Source organism: Trichosurus vulpecula, chromosome 1, assembly GCF_011100635.1.
Source record: "Trichosurus vulpecula isolate mTriVul1 chromosome 1, mTriVul1.pri, whole genome shotgun sequence".
Taxonomy (NCBI): Eukaryota; Metazoa; Chordata; class Mammalia; order Diprotodontia; family Phalangeridae; genus Trichosurus; species Trichosurus vulpecula.
In genome coordinates, this window is record NC_050573.1 from 404,488,462 (window position 1) to 404,513,580 (window position 25,119).

The 25,119-nt window shown below is 38.3% G+C and overlaps 1 protein-coding gene across 2 annotated transcripts in view; it reads right to left on the bottom strand.

The window, feature by feature from the left end:
- Positions 1-25,119, bottom strand: part of FYB1 (FYN binding protein 1) — a 207,569-nt gene that overhangs the window by 101,192 nt on the left and 81,258 nt on the right. For both annotated transcript variants that reach the window (XM_036765132.1, XM_036765128.1), the window contains exon 2: positions 17,530-18,700. In XM_036765132.1, the coding sequence (XP_036621027.1) occupies positions 17,530-18,700 (1,171 nt within the window). The remainder of the gene's footprint in view (positions 1-17,529; positions 18,701-25,119) is intronic.

Consider the following 25,119-nt stretch of genomic DNA (forward strand, 5'->3'; position numbering starts at 1 on the left):
AACTACTGCATTCTTCACCACCAAAATGCATCCTCAACCATTAGAAATAGAGGTAGCTACTTTCAGCCTATTAAATACCTCTTAAGCCTTTGGCAAATTTTTGAATCAGCTTTGTCACCAATTTTAAAAAAATTTCCTAGGCTTCTAAGAGAACTTGACAAACAGAAAATCTTAACCCACTATGCCAATCGCATATTTACCCCTTCCTCAAATCATTAGGCCAAGAGAATACAAAACTGGCCAAAGCACTTAAATTTGAAAGCACATTCACATCTTATTTTAGGCCCAGTGCCCAGGTTCACAGACCAAACAAAAGCCGGGGCCTGACGTCCAGCTAGTTCACAGTATTCCACTAAACATCTAATTTGCCAATAAAACATTGGAAAAATAAAGATCTCTGTTAACATGGCTAACAAAATAACATTTTTAGCTGACAGGAAGCCTGTGAAATGACCTCTTAAGCAGGCAAAATGCAGATGCTGATTCCTGTGGAGCAATGTCACAAGATTGACAAAATCAAGTGGTCAATAAATAACATACCCTGAACAAGACAGAAGGAATAAATGAAGGCTGATTCTACGAGGTGTTTTGTAAAAATGTAATCATTAGATGAATACAAAAAGTTGTTACAACCATACTGTGCTCATACCCACTTTCAAGAAACAAAGAGCCCCTTGCTATTGCCCACTATCCATATCACATTGCTGAGAAACCTCATCAAAACCAGGGACCCCAGCCTGGTTTAGCCAGTATTCTAGCATAGACATGGAGGGTTCTCTTACAGATGTGTTGAGTTATACAGCTTGTTCTCTTTTCTGAGTTTTGATTCTGGCAATCGGAACGCTATTCTAGAAGTTAAAATGGAGGGCTGTCAGCAAGCTTCTTGATTAAGCAAGCTTAATTTTCTTAATCAGATTAATTTGAATATGCTAATGTAATCAGTGATTTCTAGTATAGAATCTGGTGATTATTCCTTTTGCCGTAATACAGATATGTTGATGATTTAGAAAAAAATTAGGGCAAGAGCCTTCAGGTCTTTCACTTATTCAGTTTATCCTAGTACCATCAATAAGGTTAAGCTGTGCCCAAAGGTATTACTTGCAAGTCATTCATTCATTTAACTAATATTTGTGAAGTGCCTATAAATTGTTAGGTGGGACAAAATTATAGTTTTAGTGAAGGATGAGAAAAAAGAAATTAAATAAGGAGGAAGAGAGAAAGAGACAAAAACAAAGAACTCCAGTATCTGTTACAGATTCAGTGTTTTCTAACATTTTTCCTAAATAAGCAAATATCCAGAAACATTCTCACGTGTACTATTTTCTTAAATTTGTTGCTGATTCATATGACTATTCAAATTTAATCACTGAATTCTAATGCATGGTAATTTCTTTAAAAAAATATTGATAATTTGGTGAGGAGGTCAAGTCCATCACCTAGAACCCAATAAGAGTAATCTCTCCAAATGTTGTATATCTTTTCCCTTGGTTAGATGAGACTATGTTTTTTCTGGTGTGACATTTTTGTATACTCCGTTAACCTATGACTTCTACTTAAAAGCATAATTATCAGGGAGATGTATGAGATACTACCTAGTTTCTATGACATTTCAGCTCAGGAAATGACCAGGAGGTTTTCAAATTTTAAGCCAGGTAGAGGACAGGCTATTCACCCATAGTGACTATTTTTATTTAAAGGGCATCTGGATAACAAGTACTGAAAAGATATGAGAAGATAGCAACCCAGGGATTATACTAATCTGGAATATTTTTGTCCCTTTTCCATTGAAGCAATTGACCAAATGGTGAAGGGTTCAGTCTTTCCCTTGCGGAAGAATGAATAGACTGCTGAACTGTAGTCAAATTCTAACAAGTGAGAGAGGGGAGAGGGAAGGGAATAAGCATTTATACAGCACCAACTATTTATCCAAGCAAGCACTGTGCTAAACACTTTTCCAAATGTTATCTGATCCTCACGACAGCCTTGGGGAGTAGGTACCATTATCATACCCAGTTGAGGAAACTGAATTAAACAGAAGTTCAATAACTTGCCTGGAGTCACCTAACTCCTAAGGGTCTGAGGCTGGATCTGAACCCAGGCCTTCCTGATTCCAGGTCCGGTGCTCTCTCTGCTGTATCATCAGATGACCCACAGAACAGAACTGCTGGCTTGTGATCATCAGACAGGAGCTATAATCTGATTTATCACTTTAGTTTGGTCCATGTCCACTTTTGCTTAGCATCCAGAAATCTGTGAGCTGTTTTCACAGGACCCTGAAAACATCCGTCTTCACCAGTCTTTTCTTTTAAGATATGTGTTGATCCATTTTGGTTTGACACAACAGATACTTCCCAACAAACCCCTCTGCAAAGTATATTACACTTCCACCTTTCCCAGACAAAATACAATGGATTTTGTTATTAACAGAAAGGCATGCTATTTCCTTAAACATTGGCAGTAAGGTACTAACTCTGGTGGTTCTCTTTTTACCACAATTTTGTTGTACCCCAGGACTTTCTGAATAAATAAGGAGTCTGATCACAATTTTCACGTAGCTTGATGTCAGTCAAACCCACCTGATGCTGCTGAGTGTAAAGCTCCATAAGGCTGGAAGTATAAGCCTCTGATGGAGAAGAAAACACAATGAGAAGAAAAGGAAAATGAACAGGAGAGTAAGAGAAGAGGAAATAAAGAAGCCAATGGAGAAGGGTGCAGTACTCCTTACAAATCCCTCAGTCATCAGTCATGGGCTTAAGCACCCAAAGCAGTTCTTGTCAAATGAGATACAATCAATCATTATGGCTGGGCTACCCAACCGAAAGATAAGAAGACTCTACCTAAAGATTTCAAAATCTCACCTGGTAGATTTCCAAATATCCTTATCTAGGGTTTGTGAAGATGCCCAATGATGGAAGGAACAGAGACAGCAGCCCAGACTAATATATGGCAAGCAGAGAAATGGAAAATAATGTGTTTGCCCAAAGTCACAAAGCCAGCTGCTGACTGTGACTACAAGTGAACTAACCTTCCTGTTGTGCTAGGTTCTCTCTCCACTAAGTGTAAGCGACTTGAAGGGTTAGGAAGGGCTGCTCCGACATCACTGTCAGTGCAGAGATGACGAGGGAAGATGGATGCATGAACACTTTTATTTCTTTCGAGAACCTTAGATGAAAGGCATAGTGTGAATAGAAAATATCCTTATTCAGCTATTTTCCAGAGTCCTTTGGTTTATCTGGATAAGTAGGTGGATAGAGCGCTGGGCCTGGAGTCAGGAAGACTCATCTTCCTGAGTTCAAATCCAGCCTTAGATACTTCCTAGTTGTATGACCTGGGCAAATCACTTAACTTCGTTTGCCTCAGTTTCTTCACCTGTAAAATGAGGTGGAGTAGGAAATGGCAAACTGATCCAGTAGCTCTGTCAAAAAAAAACCCAAGCTGGCGTCACAAAGAGACAGACATGACTGAAAAATGGCTGAATTTTTTATCTACCTTTTCAAAGTTTCTCTGACCTTTGTGGTTGTGTTGCTCCCCTAATCCTATGGAGGTATTTAACATACAATCCCCGCTTCTAAATAACAGATGAAACCAGGCTGCCTTTATGAGAGTTATTCCATAACAAAAAAAGGTAATGGCATCATGTGTAACCCGTCTCTGCCCCCACCTTGCCACGCAGCTCCTTGCAACCAAGACTCTGCTAACTGAAAATGCCTTTGTGGCATGCAGTTGTTCAGTTGCAGACTGATGTGGTCTGCTTCAATATGTGAGATAAAAGGAAGACAAAGCACGGTGTAGGGACTTGCAAAAGTCATGTATTTTTGTCTACTTTTTTTTATGAACAGATGTCTGCTTCAGTTGTTTTCTGATAACATCCCTTGGTACTGGGTTGTTTCACAGAGTTTTCCCTCTCCTTTCCCCTTCTTGATTCCTTCTTCAGTTTCCAGAATGCTAGAAGTGGAAGGGATCTCAGATGTCAATACTGATGCTTAACCCGTGCTCTTCTTCAACGGAGTCATTTTCCAAAAAAAGCTGTTTCCTTTGGTCTAGATTGAGAGTTTGAATCTGAGCTGTCATCTTCTTGTCCTTAGCTAAGTAAGCTAATGGAAAGGCACTGGACTTGGGATCGGGAAGATCTGAGGTCAAATTCTGCCTAGGTGCTCTTAGTTAACTTAGGCACTTAGCGATTCTGCACAAGTCGTTAAATCTTTCTGTGTCTCAGTTTCTTTATTTGAAAAACCAGGAGAGTTAGAATCAACAGCTTCTAAGGTACCTATGAGTTCTAAACCTATGACCCTAGGATGTCATGAACTCCCTGGGCTGTACTTTCCTCATCTATTAAAAAAGGGGGTGGGGAGGAATTGGGTAAGATAATCTCTAAGGTCCTTTCTCAAATCAAATCAATACCACAATCACTAATAATAATAATAATAATAATGATAATTACATTTACATAGTGCTTACTATGTGCTAGGCACCATGCTAATTGTTATCTTGGGTCCTCACAACCTTGAGAGGTTGGTGGTATTATTATTCTGATTTTACAGATGAGGAAACTGAGGCAAACAGAAGTGACTTGATCAGGGTCACAAGGCTGGATTTGAACTTGTCTGCCTGATTCCACTGTGCCATCTAGTTGTTCCCCTAAGTATTTATTAAGTTCCTATTATGAGCTGGGCACTGTGCTAAGGTCTGGTTTACAGAGAAAGACAAAAGACTGTTTCTGCTCTCAAAAAGCTCATAGTCTGATTGAGGGGAAAGCTTTGCAAACAACTACGTACAAACAGAATAAATTAGAAGTAATCCACATGGGGAAGGCACTAGAATGAAGGGGCATTGGGAAAGGCTTCTTGCAGAAAGGGAGATTTTAGTTCCTTAGTGCCTTGTTCTAAATGCTGTGATCTTACCTGCTAATAATCAAGGCAATAATCATCAAAGAACACATCACTGTCTCTGATTTCTAGATTCCCATTTTCTATAATTCTCAGATGGGGAAGAATCTTTGGTGATGAGGTGGATAATACTTAGAAGTTTTTAGAATTAGGCCATTAATAGCGATCTTCTTTGAATGGGGAAGTTTTTTCCCCCCTTAGATTAAAAAAAAGAGGCGATTTTCCCTTGAATATAAGGAGAGCATCCTGATCCCTGGGCCTGCTGATTATTAGTGGCTATCCCCTCATTGTGAATGCCAATTCAATTTTATTTTGATGATAAAAACAATCATCCTAAATTGGTGCTTCTTTTGTTTTAAAATAAGGTATTCAGCACATTCTGTTTCATATTCAGAAATAAACCTCGATTATAGAGTGGTACTTTCCATGTACAAAGCAGAGGTTTGGGAATGGGAAGGGTTAATACCTATGCTGAAAAAAAAAATCACATAACCTACATGGATTTTCACTTTTCCTGGTGTGGAAATGGCTTTTAGAGATTAGGTTCAGGAGGCAAGCTGCGTTTCATTCCGCAAGCAGATAGTCACAGGAGTTGAGCTTATCTGAGTTTTTTAGGATAGGCAAGTTGCTGAGAGAATGGAGTTAGGTCAAAGCTTGCTCAGTAACAAAGTTCAGGACTGAGTGGTTGCAATGCCCAAGACTTTGCTTAGTAAAAGAAACCAAAGGTGGGAGAGATGTATATGTAAGAACAGAATGTTATTTCCATTTTTTGTCCAAAGCGATACTACTGTTTGAACTAGACTGCCAGGCATTTCACGTGTGTGTCTGGCTGCTCCACAGTAACTTGAGCAGTTGACTGTTTTTGACCAAATTTGGTTTGTACTAAAGTTTATGAAAATATACCTGATGCTTGATTTATGGGGACCAGGGCACCATTTTGAAAGGAAGCCTTGCTAACGGTTTTCAAATGACTGTTTCTTCGGTAGCCTTCCCTTAGAATAATGACAATTCACAGAATGGAATTGAATCATTTATTTAAGAGGCATGACATCTGACTTCCATAGTAAGGGATAAAATAGTTTCTTAGCTTCTCTGATTAGTTAAAAAAAATACTAGGTGACTATCTTTATCAGTAAGAGTCCCTAATGAAGGGGCAATGCATGGCAGTGGTCTGGGCCTTGACTTTAAGAGAGTCTAACACTCATCTCATTATGTAAAAACCCCATCTCCAAAGTCTATATGGATGACACTATAATTGGTTGTATTGTAGATGAAATTATAAGACAGAAACATGGAGACATGTAATATACTAAAACCAGTATTAAAGAAAGTATTTATTGCTGGACTGACTGGGATAAAGTTGAGAAAGCAAGGAATTACATCAACGGTAAGTTTTCTCCTAAAGGCTTTACAGTATCAGAACAGATGAAGTTGTAGAGAGAAAACTAGATGTTAGGTACATCCCTAGATAAAATGATCAAATCTTTGTTTTTGAGTAGTCCAAATTTGTGTTCTTCTCTTTTTCCTTGTCCCATTTTCTTTCCCTATTAAAGTTCTTAATTGATCACTAAGACTTTAATTGACAACAATTTAAGTTATTTGCCTTAAAGAAATCTGTTCAGGCTAGCAGAAACCCACTGAGAAGTGACTGAATTTTGAGAGGACTCATAAAATTTTTTTGGGGGGGAGAATGAGTTATTAAACCATTCAAATTATAGGGACAGGAGTTTTGTGTCTGAGAAAGGGAAAGGGTGGCTTAAGAGAAGGGCAGTGCCCATCCTGCTCCCTTTATTCTACTCTAGACCGTCTGTTCATATGCCAAAGCTTTAAGCACCTAAGCTGCCCGAAAGCATACCCAACTCTTCTCTCAAAGGCATAAACTTGATATATCTATATATATATACATAAAGGCAGATAGATATACATACATATCATATATATTCCCTGCTCTGTTGTCTAGGGAATAAAGAAATGAAAGCCAGATCTGACAGTTTGAAAAGGGTGTTGTCCCCTTGGATTAAGGTGAAACAAGCCCCCTCAATGCCCTGAACTTTAGTTATTTTACCTGTAAATTGAGGGAATTGGATTATATGATGTCCAGATGTCTTTTCCAGCTGAAAGTTTTATGCTTCTAATCCTTGCTTACCCAGTACTAAACTCACTTTCAGGGTCACTTTTCAGGACTCAGTTTTCTCATCTCTAAAATGAAGGGACTCGTACAGATAGCTTAATGTTTCTTGCGTCTCTATATCTAGAATTTGCTGGGAAAGGTACCATGACAGAGGCCCAGAAGCAAAGCTTCTTTGGGGAGAGATGCATGGTGACCAAGGATCATTAACTGTAACGACAAGCCAGTTATAAATGTTTTTGTGCAGAAGAAGAAAGGCTTAAGTGTGAAAATCCAAAAGCAGGAGTAGTTCAAAGGAACTGAAAAAGACATAGATGGGAGTAGGTAGGTGACTGAGGGAAGAGAGAAGCTAATTTAAGGTTTCTGTGGGGCCACCTTCAGGGAAACTGCTAACTTTGAATCTGGTGACTTCCGAAAGAACAGTTTTGATCTATAACAGAAGGGTAGATGTGACAGAAATAAGAAAAATGACAACAACAAATCTTGGCTTCTTTGGGAATTGAAAACTAAAGAAGTATTTTAAACTTAGACTAAGGATAGAAGTACTATCAGGAAGGACAGAGTAAACCCAGCATTAGAACTACAGAAATGTGCTAGTCAGAGAATGAAACATTAACCACCTATTAAGAGTCTAATTCAAATGTGGAAATGAGCCAGACTAACTTGAACAAGAAATATGTGTCTGTATAAAAGGACAGGGACTAGATCCATGATGAGACCTCTCTATCTACTGCTGTCTGCCCCACCCTCCAGCAATTACCAAAAAATTAGGTCTCTCCCAACTCCCAATTCTATAATTCTAACAAGAATCCTTTTCATCACAGTAAAAATAGTTGATTTTGCATGTGCTATATGGAAGATGTTCTAAATCAAGGGTTCTTAACTTTGTTTATGTCATAGACCAGGGGTGGGGAATCTGCAGCCTCAAGGCCACATGTGGCCTTCTAGGTCCTTGCGTGTGGCCTTTTGACTGAATCCAAGTTTTACAGAACAAATCCTTTTATTATCGGGATTTGTTCTGTGCAGTTTGGATTCAGTCAAAGGACCTCATTTGAGGACTTAGAAGGCCATATGTGGCCTCAAGGCTGCAGATTCCCCACCCCTGTCATAGACCCTTTTGGCAATCTGGTGAAGCCTATGAGTTCCCTCTCTGAATGTTTTCTTTGAAAAAGTCATAATAGAAGGAAATTCTAAATTTCACTTAGAACTTAGTGAAAATACTGATGTATTTTTTCATATCTAAACTCACAGACCCCTTTGAAATCTGTCCATGGATTAATTAGGGGGGTCTGTGGACCCCAGGTTAAAAATCCTTACTCTGGAGGGAGAGGTTTTTCAGGAGATAGGAACAGATCATGGACCCCAAAGTACAGGCTTTGGAGCAGACTCTCTGCTCTCTGTTCTTTGGATCTTCCTCCTCCCCAATACACATAGACACAAACACAGACACACAGACACAGACACACACACACACACACACTCCTTGTGGTAGCAACTTACCCAAAGATGAAAAACACCTGTATGCATCCTATTTATTCTAAATCTATTCTGTCACATTAACCTATGAATATAATATGGTGCAAATGATTGGATATTCCAGTTTTAGTTCTTTCCAAACAGCAAATATTCTTCATAAATTTACTGCCTTTGCTCATGTTGCTAAATTTGCTACAAGCAGCAACCATGGCCTAATGTAATCTGCAGTTCCATCCTGGGTCATGTGGTTTTAAAGACTGGTATTCCCTGCTATCATTTCATAATATGATTATTTTTTCCACATGGAAAAATTAAGATTTAATTCTTTAATTCAAAGTGGAAGACTTAGGTAAAAACTCAAGCTCTAAAATGTTTTTAAATAATTCCCTAGCCTTCACATTCAACCTGAGATGTTTTTCTTTTTAGTTTTATTGGATGGATGAGACAAATTTATCAACTTCCTGACCAATAGATATCAGCAATATATAACACAATATTTGATCCATTCAGTGAATTCTGTCAATCACCTGAATGCTTTTCCTAAATGATGCCAAACAAACAGAACTATAATTAGCATGGGGTAAGTAGGGCCTTGTCCCTGGATGCCAATGTTTATGGGGAATGGCTGTGTGTGCTTCTTTCCTCAGGTGGTGCTGGGGGAAAACTATGAAGTGAGGAAGACTACTAGAGGAGAAAAGCACAACTCCCTGGATGTTGGTATTCTGGAGATGGCGTGAGGGAATGGGAGGAAGAAGGAAGAATCTTCCCTTCCCTACCCAAAATGACTGAAACTGAACAGATTGCCAGAAAACTGCCTAGCCTGGGGGACAGGCTGTGCTATGCAGGACATCTGGAATGATAATGCCCTCACCATCTCAGACAGGTAACACAAACTGGGGAAGGGTACATAATATATTAAGTGATAAGTTTATCATATTATCAAAGATGTCTCAGCAATCTAGAATTCTGGGCAGAAACCAAGGGAATAGAATACAATAAATAAAAATATAAAATCCTTTATTTAGGTTTAAAAAAATTCAATTGCCTAAATTATAGGATGGAGAAACCTGACATTATAACAGTTCATGTGAGAAAAAAAAATCTGGTGGTTTTAATTGACCAAATGTTTAATAGCATACAGCTACTAAAAAGACTAATGCTATATTTGAGGCTGTATTAATAGAAATACAGCAACCACATTGCATAAAGCAACTGTCCCCTTTGTACTTCCCTGGTCAGACCACGTATGATTTGATACATTTTGTTCAATTTAAGGTACCACATTTTTAGTGAGACACTGACACCATGCTGTATCAGCCCTTTGTTGTCCTGGTTATTTGTTATTTAAGAAAATACTCAAGGGCTATTTCACCTGAATGGGGCTGTTTCACTTGGACAAAAGATGATTAAAGAGAGACATATCTCTGCAAGGGGCAGCTAGGTGGCATAGTGGATAGAGTGCTGAACCTGGAGTTAGGAAGACCTGAGTTCCATCCCACCTTATACCCATCAGGCTGGCAAAGATGACCCTCCTCCTAACAAAAAAAAACAAAGGAAAATGATAATGCTGGAAAGATTACAAGAAAACAGGTATGGTTAGTGCATGGTCAGAAGAACAGTGGATTGATCCAGGCATTCTAGAAAGCAATTTGGAACTATTCCTCAAAAGTCATTAAACTTTGTGTACTCTTTGATCCAGTAGTACCATTACTAGGCTTATAGCCCAAAGATATCAAAGAGGAGAAGGATATGTGTGTGTGTGTGTGTGTGTGTGTGTGTGTGTGTGTACATAGCAGCCTTCTTTATAGTGGCAAAGAAATGGAATCTAAAGGAATAGTACCTATCAATTGAGGAATGGGTCAATAAATTATGGTATTTGAATATGATGGAATACCCATGAAAAATGACAAAGGGAATTTTTTCAGAGGAACTTAGGAAGACTTACATGAACTGATGCAGACTAAAGTGAGCAAAACCAAAAAGGACACTAATTTACAAACAACAGCAACATCATAATGACAAACAACTAAGAAAGATTTAAGAACTGTGACCAATGCTATGGTCAACTATGATTCCAGAAGATTGAGGAGAGGTTCCATTACCAACCTCTTGAAAGATAGATTCAAGATTCAGAAAGAGACATACATTTTTGGACATGATCAATTCAGGAATTTGTTTTGCATTGAGTATGCATATTTGTTACAAGGGTTTCCTTTTCTTTCAATTAAGGAGGTTTGGAAAGAGGGAAATAAGCTCTTGTTGACTGAAAAAAATAAAATTTTGATAAGAAATTAAATTAAAAATATAAAGTACTATCAATTTGGCAGCTATGTAGAAGATGGATTGGAAAGGGAAGAAACTGAAAGCAGAGTGACCAATTAGGAAACTGCTACAATGGTTCAAGGGATGATGATGATGAAGATGATGAAGACCTGAGATAGGAGGGAAGACCTGTGTGGAGAGAAAAGGGGGGCAGATTAGAGAAAAGTTGGAGAAATAGAATCTACAAGATTTGGCCATGGCTTGGACATAGGGGAGCAAGGGAGAGATAAAGATGACAGTGGTTGTGAACCTGCGTAGCTATTGATTCTCAGCCTTTTGTCTAAGATAAAGGGAAACTAGATAGCCAGAAGGATGGTGGTTCCTTTCACAGAAAGAGGGAATATTGGAGCACATATATGGATAGCTATATCTATATAAACAGCCATATCAATATTTATAGATATATGTGTTGAGATTTAGGATACTAATATGGAAAAATAGATTGTGGGTAAAAAGAAACATTTTTGGTCATGATTGATGTAGGAATGTGATTTGCATGAGTATATATATATATTTGTTATAAGGGTTTTCTTATTTTTTTCAATTAAGGAGGATTGGGAAGAGGGAAATAATCAATAGATCATGACTTCTCTTTTAGACATACTGAATTTGAAGCAACTATAAGATGCTTGTTGAAGGCATCCAGCAGATACTTAGCAATATGGGACTAAGAAAATAAGGTAATACATAAAGAAAAGAGAACAATAACACTGAAGGGTTAAAGAAATTAGGGATGAAAGAGAAAAATAAGCTTTGATTAGCTCAATAATTACTGGAATTAAACTGTTTATACAAGAAAATTAGTCTACCAGGTGTTTCATATCTGAATTTCATCATCAAAAAATTCAGCTTTGCTCTGTTCAGTTCCCAAATTACTGAACCTCGATGTGGACAAACATTTTCAGATGTAGTTTTGTTTATCACTTAAACTAAGTCTACTCTCTGACTTTGCTTTGATTTAATCACATGCCTTTGTGCCCAGTGATGCGGGAAATTATGTCCAGCTGGAGAGACTGATGACTGAGTAAATAAATGCACATAACTCCAACAGGGCAGGGATAAGAAGTTCTCCTCCTGGGGAGAGCTTCTAGGTCTGAAAACAGCACTTTTAAAAGGGTCACTTTTCTGGCTCTCCAAGGTCAGAGACAAGGAGAAAAGAAGGCTTGGGTGGGTGATGGTGGTAACATGATAGTGATCTTCCAGTATTTTCAGGGCTGTCACACATTAGAGGAATCAGATTTGTATTCCTAGAACCCAGAAAGCACAACTTGGAGTGGAATCTTTATAAAAATAAAAGCATTTCCCAATAGAAAAATGGCCACATACTGCATATGAACATGCAGTGGCTCAAAAGTAAGTCAGAGCAGTATACCCAAAGTTGGATAAATGTCTTTGCCTTATGCAAGGTGACAGTTCTGCACTCAACTAATAGGTCTGGGGAAGGGTCAGGGAACAGACCTGTGATATCATTAGCATAGGGAACTCCTGAAGAGGCAACTCCTGTTGCCATACAGGTTGGGCCCTTCTCTGAAACTTGCAGCCTTAGAGAGCTGATGATAACACTCCAAGGTTAAGGTGCTTGGTAAGAGTCATGTGGCCAGTAAGAAATGGCACTTGAACTCAGGCCTTCCTGGCTCTGAGGCCAATTCTCTATCTCTTATCTCTATTGTTATATCACAGTGCCTCTTAGGGTCTGGGGAAAATGGCCATGCAGGTACCACTCCTTGTACCATAGGTAGCATGGCATCATTTCTATTCATCTTGGTTCCGTAGGCAAGCCAATACCCTCCCTTCTATCACAGGTAGAGGAATGAGAGTAGGGCCTAGAGCCAGTTCCATTAGGACTTTATCCAATCATTCCCCTTTGGTAAAAGGCATTGGCAGCTAGGAGAAGGAAGAAACATAGGGGATTTCAACTTTTGACAATACTTTTTAAGCAAGTAAGCATGATTTATATATTCTACACATGTATAAATAACTCAAATATATAAATATAAACACATATGTACTTAGATACATATGACCATCTACTGGAAAAGGGATGAAGGCTGGAAGTCAAAAGGCCTGTGTTCACTATTAATGAGCTATATAGTCTTGGTCAAGTCATTTTATGCCATTGCACCTTGGTTTAAAAGAGGCACGGTAATCCTCACCCAACTTACATTACAGTGTAATTATGAGGATAAAATGAAATGCAAAAGTAGTTTGAAAAAAGGTTGAAGTACCATATAGATGTAAGACATTATGATACTAGACACATGATTATATTTGCAACACATTATAAATATGTACACTTACATATGTACATATACAGAAGTTTATGTGATATGAGGGGGTTGACTCTCATATTTTGATAACTTCAGTGGCTTTGAAGTTTCTTGCAGGGATTGCCAACCTTTGCTAAGTTCAATGTCAAGTTAATTCTTGAGGTTATAGGAATTGGAGAACGGTAGGATAATTTAGGTGGTTAGGTAGAATAGGAAAGGATCAAAACATAAATCCTCCTTACTCAAAAATATTCTATCTTGCCTGCACTCAACCAACTAGGGATTCATTTAAGTTGAACTTCTCTTCAAAATATCTGTAGCAAGTTTCTCAGATAAAAGTATGCTTTCCAAGATATATATGATATTGATTCAAATATATAAAAATAAAAGCATTCCCCAATAGAAAAATGGCCACATACTTATATGAATATTTAGTTCTCAAAGGAAGAAATCAAAGCTATCAATGAACATAAAGATGCACCAAATCACTAATGATTGAAAAAATATAGATTAAAAACAACTATTTAGTTTCCATATAATACCCATAAGACTAGAAAAAAATATTATAAAAAGAGAAATGAAAATCAGTGGAAAAGCTGTAGGAAAATAGCAATACTAATCTATTGTTTGTGGAGCTATGAATTAGCCCAGCTATTCAGGAAAGCAATTTGGAGCTATAATCCAGAAGTCACTGAAACTGTATACCCTTTGACTCAGTGATTCTACTATATATACCTCAAAGAAATCAAAGAAAGAGGAAAAGGGCTCATTTGTACAAAAATGTTTATGGTAGCCCTTTTTATATCAAAACCTTGAAAACTATAGGTTGCATCCCTTGGGGGAATGACTAAAGAAATTATGATAAATGCATGTAATGGATTATTGTACATTAAGAAATAATTGAAAGGGATGGTTTCAGACAAACCTAGGGAGTCTTGTATGGACTGATGAATTGAGCAGAACCAGGAGGACAATTTATATAGCAGTATTGTAAACAGCAATCTTCTTTGTAAAGAAAAACAAGAAAATATAAGGAAAAAAAAAGAAAGACAACTCAGATCAACTTAATGAACAACTGTAATACCAAAGGAATGGTAACAAAACATATTACATATTTCCTGACAGAGAGGTGATCGATGGATTCCAGGTACAGAATAAGAAATATACATTTTGTTGTTTTTTAATTTAAAAATTAAAATTAAATTTTATTTTCACAAAGATCCACTATCTCTCCTTCCCATCTCCCCTCACTCCTGTTACTGAGCTCCCCAAAGACCTGTTATAACATGTATAATCAAGCAAAAGAAATTCTCACAGTGGCCTTGTCCAAATACACACACATACACCAGAGGTATGTCTTTATGTAGGCGTATGTGCATGTATCTCGTATACATATCAATATCTATCTAAATAGGCTACGTACCTCCTGAAGGAAGGTGATGGATTCAGAGTACAGATTGAGAAACATGCATACATATAGATGGATATAGATATGTCTCAATCTGTACTCTGAATCCATCACCTTCTGTCAGGAGGTGGGTAGCCTGGTGGGTAGCCTGTTTCGTCAAGTCCTCTCTGGAGTTGCGGTTGATCAGAAACCCCAAGATTTTCAAAGCTGTTGAGATATACAATGTTTAGACATAGCCAGCATAGAAACTTGTTTTGTTGGACTATGTATATCTGATACAAAGGATTGTTTTTCTTTTTAAAAAAAATTAAGGGGGAAAGGAGACTGGCTATGCATTTACCAAAACAGGGAGAAAAAGGAAGAAAAGAAGGTCATTGAAGCACCAAAAAATGCATATGAAAGAATAGAAGGAAGGTCAGTAGGAAACAGAAGTAGGACACCTTTGGAAATAGCGTGTTAAATTATGTACTTGAAAAGAAAAGCAAGCCTATAAATAATAGAGATTCACAGTTTCATGCAAATTCTCTCTTTTTGTTCTACTTTCTACATAGAAAGTATATGAATATATAGAAATACTCATATAATTTGGTATTTGTTAAGTTTATAATAAAAAAAACCAATTACCCCAGCAACTCCCTAATTCTCCAAATAATTTTCACGGCAGGTTGGGAAGATGATGGAGAAGCAGGGGCCATGATAGAGCCTGAGACATTTCAGGAAAGAGTCCTGGAGGGGATGCTACAATAAGGGGCTTTGCCTGGTCTAGCATAGAATCAGAAGCTTTTTTTTTTTTCCTTACAGCTAAATAAGAGCTTTGGGCTGTTGAAGGAGTACATGGCAGGGGAGAATGGGAACACAAAAGTCAGGCACCTGGAAGGGTACCAGGCAGATTTGGCCAAATATTCTTATCGCTCCATGCACTAAAAACTCTCATGCGCTGATTTGGACATCTTTTTAGACTACTGATGCCAGGTCTGTAGTATATAAGGGATAAGGGGAGTAATGGTTAGTACTTGTAAATTCCATTAAAAAATGAGTTACATCAATTGTTTTGTTATAATAATTAATTGGGTTATAAAATAAATGAAGATATGAGGATAAGGAAGAAAAGTGGTAAACACAAGATAAAATTAAATGCTTCCAAGTAATCTGCCTTCAAGTCAGAATTACTTTCCTAGTATAGGCACTTTAGCAAAAAGAATAAAAATGGAGATAAGGACAGTTAATTTTGAAGGAATTGTAACTTTCAAGAGGTTCCAAACAAATATCAAATGAGTTACAGAGCAAGGACGCAAGATACAAAGTTTGGCTCCTCTACAGAGATGATTAGGAAATGTCATACTGAACAAGGTGGCATCTCTCCAAGAAATCAGCATACATGGGAACAGTTCCAGAGGTCAGTAGCCTTGCCCATTAGATCATGAATGTGATAGGTTGAAAATCTCACAGTATCTGATTCTTCTCACTGTTTACTAACTCAGGCAGAATACTGCCTCTTGTAAAAGAGCGTATGGTAATGTGATGAGAGCCAATCAGACAAACGAGTGAGGTGATTAGGGTTTGAAGGGCATCTTGGGCATTTGCCAGCTGTGTGATCATGGATAGGTCATCTTCCTCTCTTAAAGCTTCATTTGCCCATGTGTAAAAGAAGAATAATAAACGGGGTATGTGTGTGTGTGTGTGTGTGTGTGTGTGTGTGTGTGTTTGTGAGAGAGAGAGAGAGAGAGAGAGAGAGAGACTTCCAAGTACCGTAAGTAAAGCAGTTTTTAAAACTTAAAGCAATATATAAATCTACGAGCTATTAATATTACTATTTTTGGTCTGGGCTAAAAACTTCATTGGTGTGAAGAATTCCCGGAATAGAAACTGTCACCACCCATATAGACCAGTACACTCCTTGATAAATTATGGGTTTTGAGAGTTGCCTGACGCAATGAGAAATTAAGTAATTTGTCCATTGTCATATAGCTATTACATGTCAGGGGCAGGACTTCACCAGGTCTTCCTGATTTCAAGATCGGTCTTCTATCCATCACACCAAGTTGCCTCTCCTCATTGTTATTAATAATAAATAGATTTGCAATTTCATGTACAATCATCTTTTTTATTGTGCTATGTTATGAAAATGCTTGTTTTATTCCACAAAATAAAAAGAAAAACTAAACTAACAGATTGTGGGTAAATAAAGCTTAGGGTTTGTAATATAACAGTATGGTAATTCTGATCTCCCTTATTAGTATCCTTTTCTTTTCTCGTAAAGAACAACTATACCATATTCATTATCCAAACTGAATATCACAGAACTATGGTGAGATTTTCTCTTAACTACAGGAGCAGTACTAGTTTAACCCAGTTGAAATGTAAATTAACATATACTGAATGTCACATGCATAATGTATATATGTCTCTAGAATTACTGGAAATTATTTGGTAGCAAAGTTAAAGTAGCCAAAATGAGAACGAAGTGAACTTGGCCAGGCTTATTCTCCTGACTGAATGCTTCTATATGAAATCATGAGTCTAGAAACCTTTAATATCTATGGACATAAATCAGCCAGCTCACACAGCAAAAAGTGATGTCATATAGACAGTAGGCTCTGCTTTATCTCATGAACGGTGCCAAATAAATATTTGGAAATTAGGGAAGCATTTTCTTGGGTCACAAGAAATCAGGTGCATGTCTCTATGAGGTATTTCCTCTGAGATAATGGAGAATGAGACCATATGCTTCTTTAACAGAAGTAAAAATATTTAGCTGAGGAAATAAAATTACTACTTACAAGTGAAGCCACTCATTCCAACAAATGAAAGCTCTCCCCTAATTAGCTAAGCAGAGCACGTTTTAGTGATAGAATTGCCTCCAAACCTCCACTATCTCTTAGTCCTCCAACCTCCAAGGAAAACAACATGAGATAATCTACCACCGTGCACCAATGAATATCCTTCATAAAGGGTTGGGGTTATCAGAATTCTTTTTGGAGTTTAAAGCATCTTCCACTATGGCAACAGACAAGCTAAGTAGCAAATGAGAAAACAACTCACTGTTTGCAGGACTGGCCTTTCGGAATCTTGCCAGATCAACAGTAGGTGGTCTGCTGGGTTTCTGTGGGGCTGGACCCAGGGTAAACAGTGCAGGCAAGGGCTTCTGCTTAGGAGCAGTAGAATTCTTATCTCCCTTTTCCTTTTCTTGACTTTGGCCCCAAGGCCCTCCCACTGTCACCTTGGAGGGTGGCTTTGGGAACTTGGGTGGAGTGGCACCTGAGCTAGAGTCATCCTGATTGATTTTATTCATAAATACATTCTTAGCTGCATCTATTTTTCTTTCTTCCTTTTTCTCTTCAGTACTTTTGGGAAGGCTTAGGGCTGAGCCTGGAGTACTTCTGCCGGTAACAGGTTTCAGAGTCACACCAGGGAAAGACATGCTTGGGGGGTCTGTTCCATGGTCTTTGTTTTCTGTATCTTCCCTGGTAGGCTTAAGAGGGCTGATTTTAGGCTTGGAGGGAGGGGCAAACGAAGGCCCCTTCTGCGGAAATGTGCTCTTGTTGGGGCTCTGGTCATCATGTGAGGTATCTGCATTGGGAGGTTTCTGTCCAATTGCCGGTTTGGAGTAAGGGGGCTTGGGATCCTGGTCTTGCGAAGGGGTGATGAACTTTCCTTTAGCTCCAGCCAGCTTTGGAAACACTGGTTTAGGTTCATTTTCTTGTGCCGGGGCATTGAAAATGGACTTTTGGCCAGGAGATTTTAAGTCATTCTCTTGGTTGATGGTATGAAGCAATGGTTTGTTCCCAGAGGGCCTTGGGAACACAGGTTTGCACTCTTCTTTTGGCTGGTCAAATGGTTTGTGACCTACAGGTTTCAGAAATCCTGATTTTCCCTCAGAGTCTCTGTTAGCTGAGCTTGCTGGAGTCCCAAATCTCTGGCCCACTCCAGTAGGTTTCAGATATGGGGGTTTGGGATCCTTGTCGGTTTTCTCCTCAAATGAAGGCTTTACTGCCAAAGGAGGCCTTGGAGTTCCAAACTTTGATAAATTGTTGGGCCCTGGAGGTGGACTATCATTTCCTTGGTTGGTGAATACACTTTTCCTTGCTTGTATTCCTGAAGGGGCAGGAGGTCCTCCTGCTTTGAAGGGTCGACTGCCAACTGAGACCTCCTCTGTCAAATTGCCCCCAGTGTTAAACTTCGCCATGAGAGACTTCACATCTGCTTTTCCATCCTACAAGCACAGGGAACAAAAACTAGCTGAAAGCGAGAAGTATCATTTGTACTATGCTTTACTGTACTCTAAAGGGTTTCCTGGTTTGAGGCTTGTAAGGCTGCTGATTGGCTGGGGAGGTGTTGTAACATTTATCTTCCTGTATGGCAAAAGAAGTTATGAGAAGGATGGGTTTTTTGGAGGGGGAGGGGGAAATGTTTTTTATTGCTTTTTCAGTATCTTAAACTAAACCTTTTACCCAAATCTTACCTTTGTTCTTCCCCTAATTGTCTCCCCCCTACCTTTTTTAAAGGTACCTCATTGGCATTTCTTTAACCTGACCTTTCTTTACTCACCTTTTTGTTTTAATATAACAACTTTTGCAAGTTGATCCTTCCATATTTTGCAAGTGAAAACAGTTTTGAAATGAAAATATCTGCTTTGGCATACATATACATACATACATATATAACTGTCATATTAAATCCCTCAAGTTGGTAAAAGTTTTCTTATTTCTGTAATGTCTCTTTTTATCCTGTGTACTTCTGTGGTTACTCTGTTTGGTAGCAGACAGATTTGAGAGGCTGTTGAAGGAGGGGCTAAAACCTTTTCATAAAAGTTTGTATTTCATGTGTGTGTGTGAACATGGAACTTTATATCTCTGGTTCACAATTTGCACAATTTATATGTGGACAAAATGAAAGGAGAGTTTGACAGGCAAAAAGATATTTGTTAACTTTCAGGATGGAGATAAGCCCAGATGTTACATGAGCAGGTGCTCGGTTTTCTGCTAAGGTGGAAGTAACAGTGCCTTTCAGCCCATTGTCTTCTCAGACTTTTCACACCATTGACATGTTTATACTTTTTCATGCCTATGGTACTGTGCTAGGTAATATCTCTAAAAGGCTATAAGTTCCCTAAAGTCAGGGATTGTTTTTATTTTTATCTTTGTATTCCCAGCTCGTGTCACATAATAGGCATTCAGTAAGTGCTTTTTTAATTAAACTGAACATTATGAAAGTTGCCACTAACAACTCAGAAGCTTAGGGGAAGAAAGAAAGGGAAATGGCATGAGGAAGATTGGGCAGGAGAAAGAGAGAGTGATTGATTATCTTTCACTGGGAGGGAAGTATATTGCCCATGGAGAAGAAAAGTAGTCCCATTTTGGGCAGCTTTGATCCTGCTTCCCACTCCACCCCCACCCCAGTTTCTGAGCAGATTTAAACACCGTTCCTACTCTCATTTCCCTCTTTCTCTTCTCCTTTGCCACTATTTACCCATCCCTCTTAAACAGATAGACTTAAGGCAGGGCTCAGAGAGATCAGGTTGAGTATTAAGAACTGATCCTAGTTCTAACAAATAAGAATAATAACCATTAACACTCATGTACTTTTAGGTTAGTTAGCACTTTTAAGTTTGCAAAATGCTTTCCAAATATCATACATACCATTTTATCCTCACAATGGCCCTGGGAGAGAAGTACTATTATCATTCCCATGAGTTAGATAGAGATTGTCTTGCCCAGGTTCACACAACTTTTGAAGATATCTTTTGTGCCCCACTCAAACTTGTTGCTAAAACTTTTAAGTATTTAGATTTTTAAAAACAAAGACATAAGGATTTGAATAGGAACCAAGGATGTCAGAGCTCCTAAGTGAAGAAGATTCGAGTCCTGAACACCACAAACTAACTGTTTCACCTTCTAACTTTTGTGAGCAGCCAGTTCTTCTGCTATAAAATAAGAAATGAGCTAGGCCAGGGGTGGAGAACCTGTGGCCTCAAGGCCACATCTAGCCCTCTAGGTCCTTAAGTGGTCCTCTGACTAAATCCAAACTTCACAGAACAAATCCCCTTAATATACTAAACAAATGATTCCATATACTTATTCAGTGACTTTAAGAACAGCACGATGTTCTCTATTTTTTAACCCCTCCTGGCAGCTTAACATTTTACTGAAAATCTTAACTATTTTGTAGTAGGTCTGAGGTAGTTTAGAAGTTTTGATTTTTCACCTCTTACTCCTTGCCATTTTAGCATAAGGAAGGGATAGAATGCAAGTGAGCAACAAGTGTGCTGACTTTTTTTGCCTTCTCTAAAAAACACTATTGGTCACATGGGATGGCTGTCTGGGAGGGGGAGGGGAAAGAATACATGGGATACTATGGCGATATAAGATGTAAGAAACAGAAAAAATATCAATAAAACTTTAAAGAGCTTCAAGTTCATACAGCAACAGCAATATTATTTTAAGAATGACTTTGAGTGAATGTCATTTTGACTTTTGTAAATACCCAAATTAACTATAAAGGACATATGAAGGAAGATAGAGAAAGAACTGATAAATAGAAGTATGTATAGAATAATTTTACATGCATACATACACACACACACACCCTTATTTGTGTCTGATGGTAGCCATCTGTAGGGCAGGGGAGGGAGAAGGGGAAGGAAAAAAATTTACATGATAACTTTATAATATATTTAAAAAGAATACCAAGTTGTACATAATAGATTTTCAGTTTCATGTGCAATCATTTCCTTTATTCTACTATGTTTTGGAAATGCTTGTTTATTCCATAAATTAAAGAAAAAAAAGCTTCAAGGTCAATGTATAATGAAGTTGCTTCAAAGTCAGGAAGGCCTGGTTTCAAGTCCTGCTTAAGACGTTTACTAGCTTGATAAATTGAGGGTGAGAGTCACAACCTCTCATTGCTCTAGGCCAGGGCTGTCCAAAATGCTGCCTGCAGTGGGATTTATGTGGCCCGCCTACAAGCATAGAAATGTACGTAAATGCTTTAGTAAAGGAAGCCAAGCTATGGTAGAGCTCTCACTAAAGTGGCAAATCAAAATATATTGTCTATTGTTTCAATAAAAACCTAAGGTTGGACAGCCCTGCTCTAGGCAATTTTCTAAGACTAAGTTGCTGAGAAGGTAGTGCCCTACAGTGGTAGGAGAAGTTCCTGGAAGAAAAGGAGGGGCCCTATACCAATGAATACACAAATACTACTACCCCTAAGACTTCCCAAGCATTGGAGAGTAGAAAGGTTAGGTAGGGCAGTAAAGGCACCACAGCTCACAAGAGGAAGATTGAATATGTTAACCAGACATCAATAAAAAGAAAGCTTGTAACTATTTATTGTTGTGAACCTCTTTTCCTAAGTTTTCCAAGTGCTTCAATTATTGTATAAGCTCAATACAGAAAAATATTCCAACCAGATACTGACAGTTTTAATGATAACAATTGGATTTCTGCCTAATGGTACACTTATAGGCAGGCAAAATGAGAAAATATCTTTAGTATTAGGACTTGTCCTCATTTCACTATACGACTAAATCGATATTCCAGTCTCTAGGGCCTTATTAGTTTTAATAGCCTTTGAAGATAAGGTTTCCATTTATTCTTATGAGGACATATTTCACCATTTAAAAGATCTCACCACTAGCTTTTAAAAAAAAATCAAGTTTTTAGGTTAAAAAAAGTTCTTTTATCCCAAATTATGTATAAGTTTCTCTTCCTGGATGATCTAAAACGATGTATCTTCTCATTTCCACCAGCTTGGATATTACCCAACTATCCACAGTCATTGCTTTGAAGATAAACATGGAGATTAGATTTTATCCTCTTTTTTTAGGAAAATGAAAGTTAGTTCCCCTGGTTCCTTATTCATATTCTTTCCCCAGAGATTTCTATTCATGTGAAGTAAACAGATGAGAATAATAGAGAACCTGTTTTCTTGTGTAACCTTTCCATGGCTGTAAGAGCCTCCAGGAAAAGGATGATCACCAGAAGAAATGTTTTTTGATATGTCCTCTCAAAGCCTACTCAACAGCTCCAGACTTCAGAATATCTCTTTGATTTTAGCAATCCAGATGAAGGAAGCCTTTATTTAAACAGAAGGCTGAGATAGCATTAAAAGACAGATCAGACCCCCGTGTGCCCAAATCTTACCTAGGATGCCTTCTATTTGTAAGCAAACAGTGTTTCATTTTCATGTGAAGAATAATAGCATGTACTGTACTTTTGGTGCTAGGCATGGTGTTTTTATGTTTTCTTGTACCAGATATACTAATTTGTGCTTTCAGAATCCATGGAGGACTGAGTTACTCTTGATTCCTTAAAGGACTGGAGGAAAAGCATTTACCCAGAAGCAAGCAATATTGGATTAGTTATATTAGAATGAGCTGCACTCTGACTTGACAAATAAAATGCTATATGGAAGACTTTTAGCCAGCACAAAAAAAGCTAGGCCAGGTTTTAGAACTGTGTGTCTTATAGGGAATTTCATTCATCATGAATGTCCTGAAAAGAAGCAAAATATTTCACATGCTCATGTTAATAAATCTAAAAATATGTATACTTATAGTGCCACATAAAGTGCTAATTTGTGGTAAACCACAAGCCTTCCTTTCAAAACGTTCTGGAAATTGACCAATTACATGGGCTCTTATTTCATCTCCTGTAGAAAATGAGTATAAATTTTACAGTAGAAAACCAGAGTTCACAAGAAGCAATTCCAAGGGACCATTTCATGACAGGAACATGGTAAAGACAGGTTAAATTTTTACCCTTTTCTGAATTTAGCCCCAAGAAACAAAGACAAAATAACTTCAACTGACCACATGCAACAAGATCGCACATAGGAGGGAAGCAGCTAAAGTCTAAAAACAGAGGTCACCCAAAAGTAAGTTTCTTTTTTGACACTGATCAGTATCATACTTGGGGGAGCTCTCATTGTCTTTTATCTTTTCCCTATGAAAAAAAAAAGGAATGGGAGAAGGTAGATTTGAATTTGTCTCACATGCCAAAGGAAATTAATTAAGATGATTAGCACTGAAAAAGGTCATGGATGGATCACAACAGGGCCTCAGGTACCAAGCTCCACAGCAACGGGCCACATCCGGCCTCGGGAGTATGACTGATGGAGGAACTGAGGGAACCAGTGGGCCTGCTCCCACCAGCGTTTCCTCGACAATAGGGTGTGTGAGGGGATGCTGCTAACTTGTGCCTTTAGGTTTCTTTTCTTTTCTTTTTTTCAAGTCATCAGCTGGCGAATGCCACTTCCTTTCCTATCTTTCTTAGAAATTCCGGTTTCTGTCACCTGGTCCCACTAGCATTGTGGAGACCCACAAAAGACATGATAATCCTCTGAGATGTTGTTGTATAGGTCCAGCTCTATCAGACACGCATGAGAAGATGGAAAGCACCTAGTGAAAGGTAAAGGCTTTAGTTACCAGGGCTGGAAGTAGGACTGAAAATCAGGGGAAGATACAAAGTAAAATGAACTCCACATTTCTGAAAGTGAACGGGAAAAAAATTACACCATTGTTTCAATAAATTTTAACTGAAATTTATTATTCAATTATTATTGCTGCTCCCCATTCAATTATGAATGAGGGAAACAACACAGGATTCTGAAGGTTCCATAGTTTTCATCAGCATGCCAAAGAGGTGAAACAAAAATGATGTAGATATGAAAAAGATTAGACTGCCTGGTGTAAGGTCTCTTTGGATTTCGGTATTTCATTTAAAATGTAAATCAAGGGATAGGCATAGCCACTTAAAAAAAAGTTACCTTTAAACAGAGGTACCTGACCTCATAGAGTGTTGGGCCTGGAATCTGGAAGACCTGGGTTCAAATACTGTTTTTGATCCTAGTTGTGTGCCCTGGACAACTCACTCAACTCTATGTACCTTCAGCAACTCTGTAGCACTTAACTAACACCAAATAGGTTACATTCTGCCTACCTAGTAAAGAGAGATCTCATACCGGAAATTTACCACCAAAAATTTAAAAAAAATCCCAGACTTTTTATGTATCTTTTCAAGAGGCCTAGACTGGCACATAGTTCAATTCAATGAGCATTTGTTATGTTGCTCTTTCATATGAGGGGCTGGAAATAGAAAGATAAAAATGAAACATTCCTTCTCTTCTCAGAGCTTGTTGTCATTGTTAGTTGTGTTTGTCCTTTGTTCTCGAAGAGGACTATGATATCAGGGAAATGATGACATGACTTGCAGTTGACTTGGATTTGAGGGAGGGAGGGCTGTGCAAGGTCACCAGCCTCACTTTCTCCTTCAGAGCCATCTGGGTCCAGTGGCTGGCTATTCACCAGGAAGACCGGAGATGGCCCAGGATGCATTGGGAGACCCTGACCCTTTTAGGCTAAGGCCTCTTTTTCAGGTTCACACTTTGAGTGAGGTAATGCCCATTCAGTGAATAGGCCTCTTTAAGAAGTTAATTAAGGGATGGTGCCTTTAATCAAAACTCAAAAAAAAAAAATCATACTGGGAGGGGAAGACCCTTGGGGTTCTTGGCCATAAGAGAAACAGTAACTATTTAGTATTTACAGAGCTTACATCCTATTGGAGGATACAATGTGGATAAGTCTATATAAAATAGTTTTGGAGCTAGAAGGGAACACAATTGGGAAGGATAGTG